General features: G+C 43.2%; 3 protein-coding genes across 5 annotated transcripts; 1 reads left to right on the top strand and 2 right to left on the bottom strand.

Annotated features, from left to right (window-relative positions):
- The first annotated feature begins 119 nt into the window (after window positions 1-119).
- On the top strand, window positions 120-3,101 carry scrn3 (secernin 3). 2 transcript variants are annotated; one of them, XM_085921246.1, is made up of 6 exons: window positions 120-536; window positions 678-803; window positions 875-1,074; window positions 1,279-1,491; window positions 1,670-1,832; window positions 1,964-3,101. In XM_085921246.1, exons 1-6 carry the CDS (start codon window positions 475-477, stop codon window positions 2,319-2,321), a joined length of 1,122 nt encoding a protein of 373 aa, XP_085777372.1. In that variant the 5' UTR covers window positions 120-474; the 3' UTR covers window positions 2,322-3,101. The 2 variants fall into 2 exon arrangements, with proteins under 2 accessions (XP_085777372.1, XP_085777371.1); XM_085921245.1 differs by having other exon boundaries at window positions 622-803; window positions 1,964-3,100.
- gpr155a (G protein-coupled receptor 155a) lies at window positions 2,363-7,930 on the bottom strand. Of its 2 annotated transcripts, none has more exons than XM_085921242.1 (16): window positions 7,658-7,930; window positions 6,748-7,239; window positions 6,215-6,614; window positions 5,958-6,120; window positions 5,696-5,851; window positions 5,442-5,525; window positions 5,253-5,373; window positions 5,102-5,186; window positions 4,819-4,909; window positions 4,566-4,755; window positions 4,205-4,282; window positions 3,987-4,117; window positions 3,800-3,895; window positions 3,661-3,725; window positions 3,426-3,563; window positions 2,363-3,289 (listed from the first exon to the last, which is right to left on the bottom strand). In XM_085921242.1, exons 2-16 carry the CDS (start codon window positions 7,178-7,180, stop codon window positions 3,094-3,096), a joined length of 2,427 nt encoding a protein of 808 aa, XP_085777368.1. In that variant the 5' UTR covers window positions 7,181-7,239; window positions 7,658-7,930; the 3' UTR covers window positions 2,363-3,093. The 2 variants fall into 2 exon arrangements, with proteins under 2 accessions (XP_085777368.1, XP_085777367.1); XM_085921241.1 differs by having other exon boundaries at window positions 7,664-7,930.
- A 114-nt stretch (window positions 7,931-8,044) lies between these two features.
- On the bottom strand, window positions 8,045-11,924 carry LOC147051150 (acetylcholine receptor subunit alpha). Its single transcript, XM_085921243.1, has 9 exons — window positions 11,882-11,924; window positions 11,069-11,211; window positions 10,955-10,999; window positions 10,650-10,759; window positions 10,176-10,371; window positions 9,770-10,007; window positions 9,182-9,405; window positions 8,722-8,958; window positions 8,045-8,637 (listed from the first exon to the last, which is right to left on the bottom strand). The coding sequence occupies exons 1-9, from the start codon at window positions 11,922-11,924 to the stop codon at window positions 8,509-8,511; spliced, it is 1,365 nt and encodes a 454-aa protein (XP_085777369.1). The 3' UTR covers window positions 8,045-8,508.
- Between the last annotated feature and the right edge of the window lie 1,085 nt (window positions 11,925-13,009).

The raw sequence follows: 13,009 nt of genomic DNA, 5'->3' as shown, positions 1-13,009 counted from the left end.
TGGCGTAATTGGCAAGCAGGGAAATAAAATGACTAATACAATTGTGGTAGTTCTCATAGCTTCTTTTATCTTGAAAAGTAAATCGTACACCATCACCAAATAAATCCGAGGTGCCAGTAACGCACCATGATAGGTTACGTTAAACCGCGGAAAGTGTCGTAAATCTCCGAATGTTTTGGGATACTTTGGTAAAATTAAATAATTTAGCATATGTCTCATCAGTATATGATATAAACGAGTAGTGTATTTCTACATGAAAATACAAAGTAATAAAACTGCTATCAACTGCTTGTCACAATTACTACGCAGGTAATAGCTGTATTGTCACGTGACTGCCGTAAACAATCGAGCCACCGAGTTTAGTCCTCTTGTGAACCAACATGTATCCGTGTTCATGTGACACTTTTGTGGCTCTTCCCCCATCCACCGAGGGACAGCGCATCATTTTTGGAAAGAATTCCGACAGGCCATGTGATGAAGTCCAAGAAGTGCTCTATATCCCTGCTGCAGACTATGAGCCGGGGTCAAAGGTCGAGGTGGGTGCACTTGTCATAGTCTCCTACTTTTGTCACCCAATTGTGATCACACACTATTTTACCTTTCTCTTCTTCTGGTCAAAAGTGTACTTACATGGAGATCGAGCAAGTCGCCCACACATACGCAATTGTTTTGAGCAGACCAGCGTGGCTGTGGGGTGCAGAAATGGGCGCAAATGAGTACCAAGTTTGTATTGGGAATGAAGCTGTGTGGGGAAGAGAGAGTGCTGATGGTGAGGAGGCTCTGCTTGGTATGGATCTTGTCAGGTAAGGCCATACCATACAATATGGTAATTGCTCATCATCATACCAGCCTTAAGAAAAACACCATTTTTCAGGCTTGCACTTGAGAGAGCCGACACTGCTGAGAAAAGTATACACGTCATAGCCGAGCTTCTGGAAAAATATGGCCAAGGAGGGGGTTGCTTAGAAGAACAATGTGATTTCACTTACCACAACAGCTTCCTGATCTCGGATCGGAAGGAGGCTTGGGTGCTGGAGACCTCCGGCAAGTATTGGGCTGCAGAAAGAGTGGAAGGTAATGTTAAACCATTTATTAAGCTCATGTACTTTTGTCACAGAAAAAAATTGAAGCTTCTAATAGAGATAGGATGAGGCAGTGTATTGTACTTTTCGTCCACTAGAGGGTGCTCTTAGCTAAGGAAAAAAAACCTCAAGACTAATCTCATTTGTACTTTTGGATTGACTATCAAAAAATATATATTTTATTATGCCCCCTTAGGTGGATATCGCAATATTTCAAATGAGTACAACATCACAACCAAAATTGACAGAGAACATCCTGACCTGCGCAAGTATGCCCAAAGCAAAGGCTGGTGGGACGGAAAGGCTTCGTTCAACTTTGCTGCCGTCTACTCCTACGTGAACACGGCCAGGATTGAAGCATCCGGCAGTCGATACTGTGAAGGGAAGAATCTGCTTCGAAAGAGCAACGGTTAGCTCACGTACAGCAGGTTGTTCAAAAACTAGTGAAAATAATCCACAAATTAGACATTCAAAAGTTCAAAGGTCAAATTCCATTCAGCTGTAAAAAAAATTATAGTGCATTTTAGATTCGTCAAGAGAGTCTCCAGCTTTTTGCGAGTAGTAATAAAAAATTAAATCTCTTAAAGGGCACATCACCGCTCAGACGATGATGGACATCCTGAGGGACAAAGACAGCGGCATCAATATGGAGGGCATGTTCATGACAACGGCCAGTATGGTGTCGGTGGTACCTGTGGATCCGACTCTGCCGGGGGTTCACTATTTCACTGCCACTCCGGACCCTGAAAGGTGCAGCACCTTATTTTCTCTTTAACTTGTCCTCATTAGGCTGAGCTGGAGGGTAAGGAGGCAAGAGTTGACTAGAAGGACTAAAAACAGAAAGTCCAGGCCATTGCAAATTAATAACCTTCTTCCAACAGGTCGGTGTTCAAACCCTTTGTTTTTGTGGAAAACATGCGAGTGGAGTTAAAGGAGACCACTTCTCCCAGTTACGGCTCAGAAGACCCAGTCAAGAAGAAGCCTCGCTTCCAAAGCAAGCCTGACAGAAAGCACAGCTTGTTCACCAAACACGAGGTGGCGGCGGCCATCATTGAAACGCACAAGGAGCGGGGAGAACAAATCACACTCGCTATGAGGAAGTTGGAAGGTGAGAGAATCAAACAGATGGAGAAGATTCTTTATCACGGCGTCGAGCAGCCCGAGACTTTGCTGGATTTGTTCCCTAGCGCTGTGAGGGAAGAGATGGAGCTCTACGGCAATGGCTCCAAAGTCCAGTGATCAATAGAAAGCGCATCCAAGTGATTTACTCCACGCAGTAATTGTCAGTAGCATTATCTGCAGATTTATTCAAAACAATCCATAAATAAGCAGCACTGTACAAAATGTGTCATAATTGCATAATATTATTTATAAATATTTACTTAACATGAATACAATTCTTAGCTTGCAATAAGATTTTACCTGAGCAAAAATAAAGTTTATTTTCCTGCCGTTTATCCAGTATTGTTATTATCAATAAATAGCCTTGATGGTAATGGACCTTTTTTTTTTTTTTTTTTTTTTTAAATGTGCAAACAAACTGCTTGTCTTGGACAATGTTGAAACAAAACAAATGTGCTACAGACAAGACAAAAAAAAAAAAGACAAAGTTCAGCATCCCTTCTTTGGTGGTGAGGTAAACACAAATAACCTTTGTGCAAATACTGGCACAAATGTTGACAGTACTATCAGTGCTCCCCAAAAAAAAATACTTTTAAGGTTCTGTATTGACCATTTGGTTCATTTTGATTTTCAAGCTATAATTCAAACGTCGTTGTGAGGAATTAAATATGCTATTAAGTCCTCCACGTATGAACACGTCTATTATTAAACCCCATGCATGTTTGGTTTGCCTGCAGGCTGAAAAGGCCACGGTTACATTCACGCCTGAGAGCAAGCAACAACTTGTAGCTCTCGTGCCCCCGAATACCTACTGACTAACCTTAAGCCGTTTTCCAAGCGTAGCCACCTTCATACAGCTCCGAAATTCCAGTACTCACCGGGTGACGGCTTAGGTCACAAAAGAGTAAAATATGGCAGCGTCTTGGAAGGTGCGTTCCTCCTCGATGTGCTGAAGAACGCCGCCCTGGAGCAAGTGGGTGCCGTAGACTACGGCCGTGTGTCCATCCTGAGCCAAGCCCGCCTGTTGCAGCCACTCCACAAATTCACAGCCCAGGAAACAATCCACCATTGTCCTCACCCCACGCCTAAAAAAAAAAAACCAGAAAAAAAATCATCTCAATTCTATTTAGAGCAATGGAAAATATTTAGAAGGGGTAAAAAAAAAAAAAAAAAAGACAATAGAACAAAAGTGTAATTTTCTTGAACAGGACATGCTCTCACCTTTTTTTCCTGACAATGTCATGGAAACACTGCTCTTTATGGTTTTTGACAAAGTCAGTGCACGTCATCCTGATCTCCTCGCTCACGTTACTTTGAGGTTGCTCTTCTTGCCTTTTTCCATTCCAAAATGTGCGCAACCTTAGCCCGCAGATAACAACGAATATCAACCTTTTAATCAACTCATTTGGGATGCTAGTGTGGCTTAATAGTGTGGCTGGAGTATTGGTTTCCTCACCTTCTCCAAAAGGGCAGGATGATGAAATGTTTGTCCAGGCCAAACAAAGCAAAGGAGACAAAGCCCTGCAATCACATCATGACACGCCATCATCAAGCCGTGTGACTTACTGCGCTCTCGGCATTATTCCAACACCGACCTGCCCGTAGTTGGCCACCACGCAAAAAAACTGCAGCTCCACGTAAAGTCGACCCGGGTCTTGGTACAAGAGCAACCACGCGCAGCTGGACAAGTTCTACCACAAGTGGGAGGATACAAAAGTGAAGGACCAGTCGGTACATTAAATAAGACGTGATGGTTTTTTTGTTTGGTTTTTTTGTACTTACAGCTAGCGAGCCGAGAGCCAGAAGCAAACACAGGAGCACATGACGGGCCACTTGTCTATCTTCATCCAAATGGTGCTCTTCCACTCGGAACACGAGGCACACGTTTGAATCGTTGCAATTCTCACTTTGACCTGAGGGGGGGCAGAGTACACATTTGGAATAAACATTTCCTCCTCCTGTGCAGGCAGTAATTTCAAATTCTGATTATTGCTTGATACCTGCGAGTGTGTTTGTTGTGGGGTTCAAACTGGTGATGAGCATGTCGGGCATGGGCTGGGATGGCGGACATTCACATACTGACAAAGAGAGGAAAGTGACAGCAATTCATAATCAGAAAAAAAGGAATGCATCTTTTAATGGGGGGGGGTACCACTTGTTATACTGCATAACTGTAATGAAAAAAAGAAAATAATTCCAAATGAATCCATTTTTGTCACACTACAGCAATTGAATGTGGCTCCTGTTATGCCCGTTTTGGACACCAGGAGGCAGTATAGACTACTATTCATTGCAGTTTTACACAGTCCTGCCTGAATGTAGCAGCCAATCATAATGCAGGTATGAGTTCAATAACAGTACCTGTGTTGGGATCTGTTGACTGGGCTTCTGGTTCAAACAGAGCGTGATTATCTTGTTCAATCACGAGATCTTGGTCGGATGTATTCTCCTGATTTGGGTCTTTTTGTGCCCAGCTTTCTCGACTGAGAAACACCAAGCACCCTCCCGATAGTAGTATACTGACGGATAGCACAAATGTGCTGCAGATGATCTGTCAAAGCAAACACGAATAAGAAAGCAACGTAAAGTGCACGAATGGATTTTCACCACCTACTTGCGCTTTGCTGTAAAAGAGCGACGAATCCAAGGTGTCCGCTAGTTTTTCCCCGCAGATGAGCAACATGGCAGTTATGAACGCAGGGATCCTGTTCATCAGAAAAATAGTCATTAAATTTAAAAAAAAAAAGTAAATAAAAAAAAATTATATATAGTAACAACCAACACGATTTTAGACTATTTTCTAAATATGTATTTTATGGATTTATTTGCTACAAGGCTGATCAAAAAATAAAGTGTCTTAATTATTTAGTGTGTATGATGATGGTTGGCCGACTCACCCCCAGCCCGCAATAAGAAACCAGCCGGACGCAACTTTGCGATGCTCAAACTTTCTCAGGAGTACAATAGAGAGTGCAATGATTCCTAAGATGAGAAACAAGGGCATTAAAAACAATCAGCGCCACTTTATGACGTCCATTCCAAATATACCTGGCCAAATATAAGTGCAATAGATCGAGGTGCACAGAAGCGTGAAAGACAATATCTGTCCGACAGAGTCGTGTCTCCTCGCCGCAAATTTCCACACGATCATTCCCAAACAAGTGAGTAACTAAAACAAATAATACCAGTTAATGTTCAGAGATGATTTTGAACCTTGAACTGTTTTTGAGCACTCACCTGTGCCACGAAAAGGTTAGTTGTGAACAAGTGAGGTGGCCTCTTGTACTTCTTCCTAAAAAACATGACGGCGATGGTCCACAGCTGTCGGGGAAACACACATGTGGAGTTTGATTTTCGAATGAAGTTCTTTTGAACTGGGCGAAAAGTGACAATGAATGAGGAACTGAACCTTTGACTCTGAAAACGATCTACTTCCTAAAAATAGGGCAACGTTGTGCTTTTTTTTTTTTTTTTTTTTTAATATGACTCACCAGTGTCACTAAACAAACGACGCTTATATCAAAGCGGACATCTTGCAACGTGCTCATCAGAAGCCGAGGATCCATCTGGCGGAGGGTAAGCAGCCAGGCGGAGGTAAACATGATTGGAGCCGAGAGCAAAGTGCTAATCACCATTCCGGAAATAACCTGGTAGGAAGCGACGTGTACCGATCAGTCACATCAAACATGATAAACTCGTTTGAGGTGACAAGTTGTTTGTCAAATATAGCAAGTTCCAACTTTCATGACTCACCACTTCCAGCTGGGCGTTGTAATACGCAGCGTAGATGGCGACGCTGGGTGCCGTGGGAAATACTCCGTAGAGGAAAGCGTAATTGGAGAGGCTGGATTGGTTGGAGGAGTTGGTGTGGTCGAGAAGATCCACCATGTCTTTACAAATCAGAGGCAACAGCAACCTGGACAATGCATTATTGGAGAGAAAAGACTGACTCAGCAAAAAAATAAAAAAATAGTACAAGGCCACCATCAACGTTTTTTTTTTTTACTTACAATTTTGCAGTCAAGAGTAATATCAGCGTCACAACAGTGGACCTGGTTAATTTCTTCAATTGCCCCGCCATGGACAGACCCAAGTAGAATAAAGCCGTTCCTCCAAAGGAGGTAGCCAAACCATCCACAAAGTCCTCCATGAAGGCCGGAATCTTTTGGTGCAGAATAAAATGGGCGGCGATGCCAATGATGACCATGAAAACAATGGGATTGCGGAAGACGCGGAGCACCACTTGGCCGGCGATGAGAAGTTTGCCCTGCTGGTTCTCTCGCCGTTCCTTCCATCTGTGGACCTCACAAAAGGCAAAGCCGATGGGATTGAGCAGCATTAGCGACACGGGCGCCACCAAGTAGATGTACTGAACGTATTCTGGATGCGTGCTCTCGTATAGAGCTTTAACTGCGGACACACATGGAGTCAAAACATTAGAAACAGTGGCTGTATTCTCTAAAGGTCCTACATTGGAGCTATCTTTTAAAAAATTATATAGATTTTTTTAATGGTTCAGGTCTTCAGACATCATCTTACATACCAATTGGGTAGCCCAGAGCAAAATCGTTGCTTTGGGTGGCAAATATAGAGTAGAGCCCGGCTTTGCTGTAGCGACTCTCCGGACTGGAAACAACCAGCGTCAGGACGCAAACGATGGCAAAAACAGATGCTTTGGCGATGAGGATGCTCCAGATGAAAGGCCAGATGACGTTCCCAAAGTCCAGCAGCACCATGTTCTTAAAAAGAAGTGCGGGCAGAGCAAATTTGGAGACAAAATTGCCTAAACCTTTGGCTTGGGACGATGTTATGATTCGGGCCCTGCCGGCTATGTAGCCACAAAGGATAATGCCGAAGCACTGAAAGAGAGCCGGGAGGAGCTTTTCGATGGATATTCTGGATGATGGGACAGAGGGGTCCGTTGGGTCTCCATCCCCATGTGGAAAGATGGTAGGAGCGGTCGTAATGAGAGCCATTTTTTTTTTTCGCCAATGTCAGCAGTCACGCATGGGTTGAGGTCGTTATGACGTCATGACTGTCAGACAAGACAGAGAGAACGAGACGTAACAAAAGAAGGAACATTTCTCAAGACAAAAGTTTTTATAGATGTTGCATTTATATTGTTTTAAAAAAAAACTAACATTTATCTTGGCTGGGGTACAAAGGTAAGCAAATGACTGATAACTTCCAGCAACACCCAAAACAAACATGCTGAAACATGATAAGAGACTCAAGTATTTTTTTTAAAGCAGTTTTTCTCAAATAGTGCGCCACAAATGCAAACTTGCTGCACAATATAATGCATGCACACTTATTCAACAGGCAAGTTTGATAGTGCACTGTGAGACTGTGATTTAGCTCAGTAAGGTCACAAAATACTGTTTTGAAGCACATGTATGGTTAAGCAAAATAAGTCATGCTGATTTTAAAAAGCCCGGAAGAATAAAACTCACCGTTACCTCAGATTGCTATGTTGTGTCTCCTCATGTGTCAGTGAAAGCCCGGTGGGAGTAAGCCATGCTTGTTAGCCCGCAAGCTAACATGGGCCGGGGGAAAAACAAACAAACGACACTGACATAAACGCCGAACGGTGAGAAACGTAATCAGACTAAGATAAGAACGAAAATGAGTAAAGGGGCTTTTTTACTTGACTTCCCTGCCAGTTGACTTTCGTAATACAAGAAGCGTCGATATTAAGTCGACCAATCACAAGCGAAGGAGGAAGGAAGAGGCGGGGCTTATCTTGCCCTGTCAGCCGCAGGCAATAAGTGAACAATCATCGGCCACACCATTAGGTACACTTACGCACTGAATGTATTGTGAAATCATTTAGAAAAAAAAAATGCGTAAGGATTTATTCGCCAATCCATGTTTCCTTCTAACCACAATTCATATGAAAATCGCATTTGGAACATTTCATGCATATCTGAAAACGTGCAAAGCTGGAACGTTACAATCCTCAGGATTTTTTTTGTAAATATGTTAACATGTATTATACCACATAAACACCATAAAGCACAAACTACTCTATCATGATACAAATATCCACAATATCATAATTACAGTTATTTTAAAACACATTTTCAAGCACCAAAAAAAAGCAAACGGGTGCCTCAAAAAATGGGGTGCGTGGGCTCCCTCTAGCGGTATACACAAGAATCACTGTTAAAGAACAGTCCAGTTGTTTTTATCTTTCAAATATGTTGTTGTATTTGTTTTTCTTTGTTGTTGTTGTATTTAAATTTTTATTCAGCTCTAATTTTCATTGAATGTGCAATTCATTCTGATTTTGAAAACCTCCGATTTAGAGCATGCTGAGCTCAATGAGACGTCCAGCAAACACGCCTAATGTGCCGATGAGACATACAGCCATGAAGACGCAAAGCAGGATGTGATCCAACACCATGGCCACGAACTTCCACTCCTCAGCAGCCTGGACAAAGTCAACAATGGGACACTTATCACAAAATAGGCCAAAGCCATGGAATGATATGATCAAAACCAGTGTTCCCATTACATTGTTGGATTCTTCGTCCGATTTCATCGTCTCTGCGATATACTTGACTCCTTCGATGGCGGTACGGACGTCAGGGTTTTTGGCTATGGGTGACTGGTAAGGCACGGCGGAGGCCTGGTTGCCAGAGATGTCAGAAATGTCAAAGTCACCCCCGTAGATGTTCTTCACCGGTTTTTCCTTTCCGGGACGCTTCATCGTTGAGAAGAACATAACGTTTGGGATGGTTTCGATGAAAAGCTGCTCCGACCCATAGAAAACAGACAAACTTTTGTCAGGGATCATGACTTTCATGCGCTCATTAAAGTCATCGATTAAATAAGTCCATCTATATCCACTATTGTGCTAGTCTTTGTCCACTAGATGGCAGTATAAGATAAGGCCAGAAGGTACCAATCTGCACATCACTGTATATAGAGTCGATAGAAATCCACAATGTTTGTACATGCAGTCATCTGCTGACCTTTCTGACCCATTGGGGCATGGTGTGGGTGCTAGGGGAGCGGTGGTGAGTGTTGATGACGATGACGGTGATGATGATGGAGGCGATGACGAACACCATGGTGAAGAGCATGTACTTCCCGATCAGAGGGACGGCGCTGGAGGTGGACGGGATCAGCTCCACAATAACCAGCAGGAAAACGGTCAGGGAGAGCAGGACGGAGATACTCAGGGTCATCTTCTCACCTGGGTGACATGACAAATAGCAGAATATTTCGTTTAATGACAACATTAAATGGGACGTGCTAAAAATTGTGTTCTGTTGAATGAAATGCAAGACTGAGTGTATTTTGGCAGCGGCCCACATTTGATGTATTATACATTACAGCCGAGGATTGCTTTCAGATATGACAGCACAGAGGGACGCTAGCTAATGAACCCCATGTACACAGCGGGGGGGGCGGGGCCAGATGCATGCAGAAGCAGAGATGTTTGTGGAGTAGAAACCTCAGGCTGGCACATATAGCTGTACTTAGGGGGGGGTCATCTTGGATGCTGATTTGACCAACAAGGCTTCACAAGCCTTACAACACAACACCAAGCGACTTACCGGAGTCTGTCGGCAGATAGAAGACAAGTCCGGTTAGGAAAGAGAAGAGCATGCAGGGGATGATGACGTTGACGATGAAGTAGAGCGGGAGGCGTAGCATGAGGAAGTGGTAGGTGATGTCCAGGTAGGGGGTTTCTGGACAGCAAGCGTAGTAGACCCAGTGCTTCCAGCTGCGGAAGTCTTTCATCACCCATTCGCCACTCTCCATGAAGTTACTCATGTCGGGGCGATCGCTATCCTGCAGAGACAAAGTAGAATCATAAGATAAGATTTTTTTTTTCCAGTTTAACAATAATACCAATCAAAACCTGTAAGTAACCCAGAACTGGCTCCGCCCCTTTTTTGACCCAGTGTCGGGTTAGCTATTTTGACAAGAAGGCGGAAACAAAGAGACAAATTTCTTTACAGGATTGACGACGACCAAGTTCCCGTCATAGGTCCAGGTGCCCAGTTTCATGCTGCAGTTCTGGAGGTCAAAGGGGAAGTGCAGCACGATGATCTCGCAGTAGCTTTTGAAGATGGCGGGAGGATTCCATGTGATCATTCCCGTGTGCTCAAGTAGCACTTTGGTCTCGTGCACGATTGCAAAATCGCCGTCGGCGCTGCGGGGGGGCACGACACAAAAAATGAGTCGACATTGTGATTTGAACGATAACGAAAGGCGACGCCAACGCGGGGGGGGGGGGGGGGGGGGGTAGACAGTGTGTGTGTGTAAAAGGTCTACTCCACCGGCTATATTTAGCACGATGAAACCTAACCCGAGCTTTCCACAAGCGCACTGGGAAGAGTGAAAACACCACTGACAGGTGTTTAGCTCGTGTTCAGGAAATCACTCGGCTCCCCATACAAATCACGGAGAGCAAACAATCAAACGGCCTACTTGTTGTAGAGCACCAGATCGGGCCGCCAAATGTCAGTGGAGGGAATTCTGATCTTTCTGATGCCGCCATAATCCTCCGGGTTCCACTTTAAGTTGACGTCGTTCCATTGCTGGAGAAGAAAAGCAGACAATGGAAAGGTAAGTAAATATAAATAGAGATGAGTTTCACAACCATGCAGACAATGGTTATGCCATCTGGAGGAATGAAAAAAAACAAAACACAACTGCTTCATGAAGCAAATTTGAAGCTTCGTTTTTCCAACACTAGGCTAGATGAAATATAAAACAAAGTGAAATTCTCAAACCTGCTTAAGTCGAACGTTGCTGTTGACGATCTGGTTGACTTCATCCTGTTGATTCAATCAATTTATTCAGACTACTGATAAGTTGAAAGTGACTTTTTTTTTCTGACATCTTACCACACTGATAAGTTGGATAAGCTGCAAGCCCACGGTGACAACCACCGGGTCCTTGAAGTGACTGACGGGCCGGACCACCTTATTGTAACCGGTGAAGAGGGTTTTGACCAGACGGGTTTCATCTTCAGTAGCGCTGGTGGCAGCTCCAGAAAAAGGAAAACACACGGGATGCTCTCACGGACTTGTTTACAAAGAGATTAGCAGCGCTCGTATTTAACAGCATGACGAATTCTGTGTGCGGCTCGTAATTGTGTTGGCAAGCGATTATGAAAGTGACGGGAATAAACATGAGCCGGACGCTCGTACGATATGTGAGTAGTCTTTGTGTTTGACAAAAAAATAAATGTGTGAAGCACAAATATTGTAGAAATGAGCTAAATAACAATAAAATAATAATATCATAGATTCAAAATTGCTTAAGTGATATTTATTGCCTTCATTTTCTCAATGTGAGAAAGAGCTATTTGTATTTTCCCAGTTCACCTTGACGCCAAGGTCATTTTGACAAAGACGTGAACGCTTGGATGGTTCAATTGGGAAAAACTATTACGGAATGGCCCGCCACCGGTAATCACGCCTGGACCGAGACGTGCTGACAGATGAGAAAAAAAGATGGAAAAGCCAAATGAGGCAGCGTGCACGTGCCCTTGTCACTCAAATATCAAGTCATTAGTTTTGATTTGGGGTTCAGGTTGCAGTCTCCTGGCAGCTTCTTGAATTAACAATATGAAATTGTTTTGGAAATGAAAAGATAAACACACACACAGAGGAAAAAAAAAAAAGAAATCCATTCACTTTTCAACCAGTTCTTACCTGCCAAGATGATGAGGTGAAAAACGAGAGATATCATATTCATTGTTGTCAATCAATCCAGAAGTCCGCTCCAACTTCAGCCACGAGAGAATTGCGAAGGTCTCAGCGACCTAAAACATGCTTTGACAACTGGCAAACGACTCGATGCACTTCGGAAAGCCGGCGCTTTTTTGGCAGCGATCGTTTTGTTATTGTCCCACAGCTGATAGCTGAGTTGAATGGCTGACAACGCTTGTTACTTGAGAGGAGCACGTTAAACATGCCACAGTAATCCGTCACTAAAATAAACCACGGTCAACTTGTCAGCCAGCACACAACTTTAAAGCAACGTGATCAATGACCACAATGAAAACTCTTGCTTTATAAAATACAAAAAAAAAATAAAAAATACACCGTGATGAATTTGAAATTTACTTCATTAGCAAAACAGTTGCATTGCTAAAACAGTTTAAGATACATTTTCAGTTTCTGAAGGACCTGGGCAGATTAGATTGACATGGCAACAACAGTTTTAGACTGAAATCTGATTGGATAAAGACAAGGCGAGCTGGAAGGCTAACTAGCTAGCAAGCTTCTAAGGCGGCCATCTTGATTCTGTATTTATTTGTAATATTTTCCAAGATGTCATAAATGCCCCCCCCCCCTTCATATCTCCGTTGCTTGCTTGCCATATCGGTGCCCCCGTTTCGGGTCACTCAACTCAATATCCGTACACCTGCCATGTGTTCGCTCAACCAAGGGCCTCATTCATCTCACTTAGGGTCAGATCACCGTTTTGGCAATGTCTGAATTAAGAGAGATTTGCCCAAACCCTCCCCTTGACTCTTTTCAAATTTACACCATCATTTCTATGTCTTCACGTGACATTGACAAGTCATTATTGAATTTGCGCAATTTTTTTACGATAGAAAAGCGACGATCGGATGTAAACGGTTATGGAAGTTTCATTCAATTTCCCGTTAATGTAGATTTAAGGCTTTTCTGTTGAAAACATCTTCAATGAGTCATTAAATTTGAATCCAAATAATATCTGTAGGGCAAACAGAATAAAAGAGGACAACATAAGACTAGGAAATGCAAACGCTTCACCGAGCAATAACTGGAAGATGGCGGATACGTTATGCAAAC

The sequence above is a fragment of the Syngnathus leptorhynchus genome, chromosome 9, assembly GCF_054491065.1.
Source record: "Syngnathus leptorhynchus isolate UIUO chromosome 9, UIUO_Slep, whole genome shotgun sequence".
Taxonomy (NCBI): Eukaryota; Metazoa; Chordata; class Actinopteri; order Syngnathiformes; family Syngnathidae; genus Syngnathus; species Syngnathus leptorhynchus.
The sequence above is the reverse complement of the archived record's forward strand: the minus strand, read 5'-3'. Positions and strand labels throughout refer to the sequence as shown.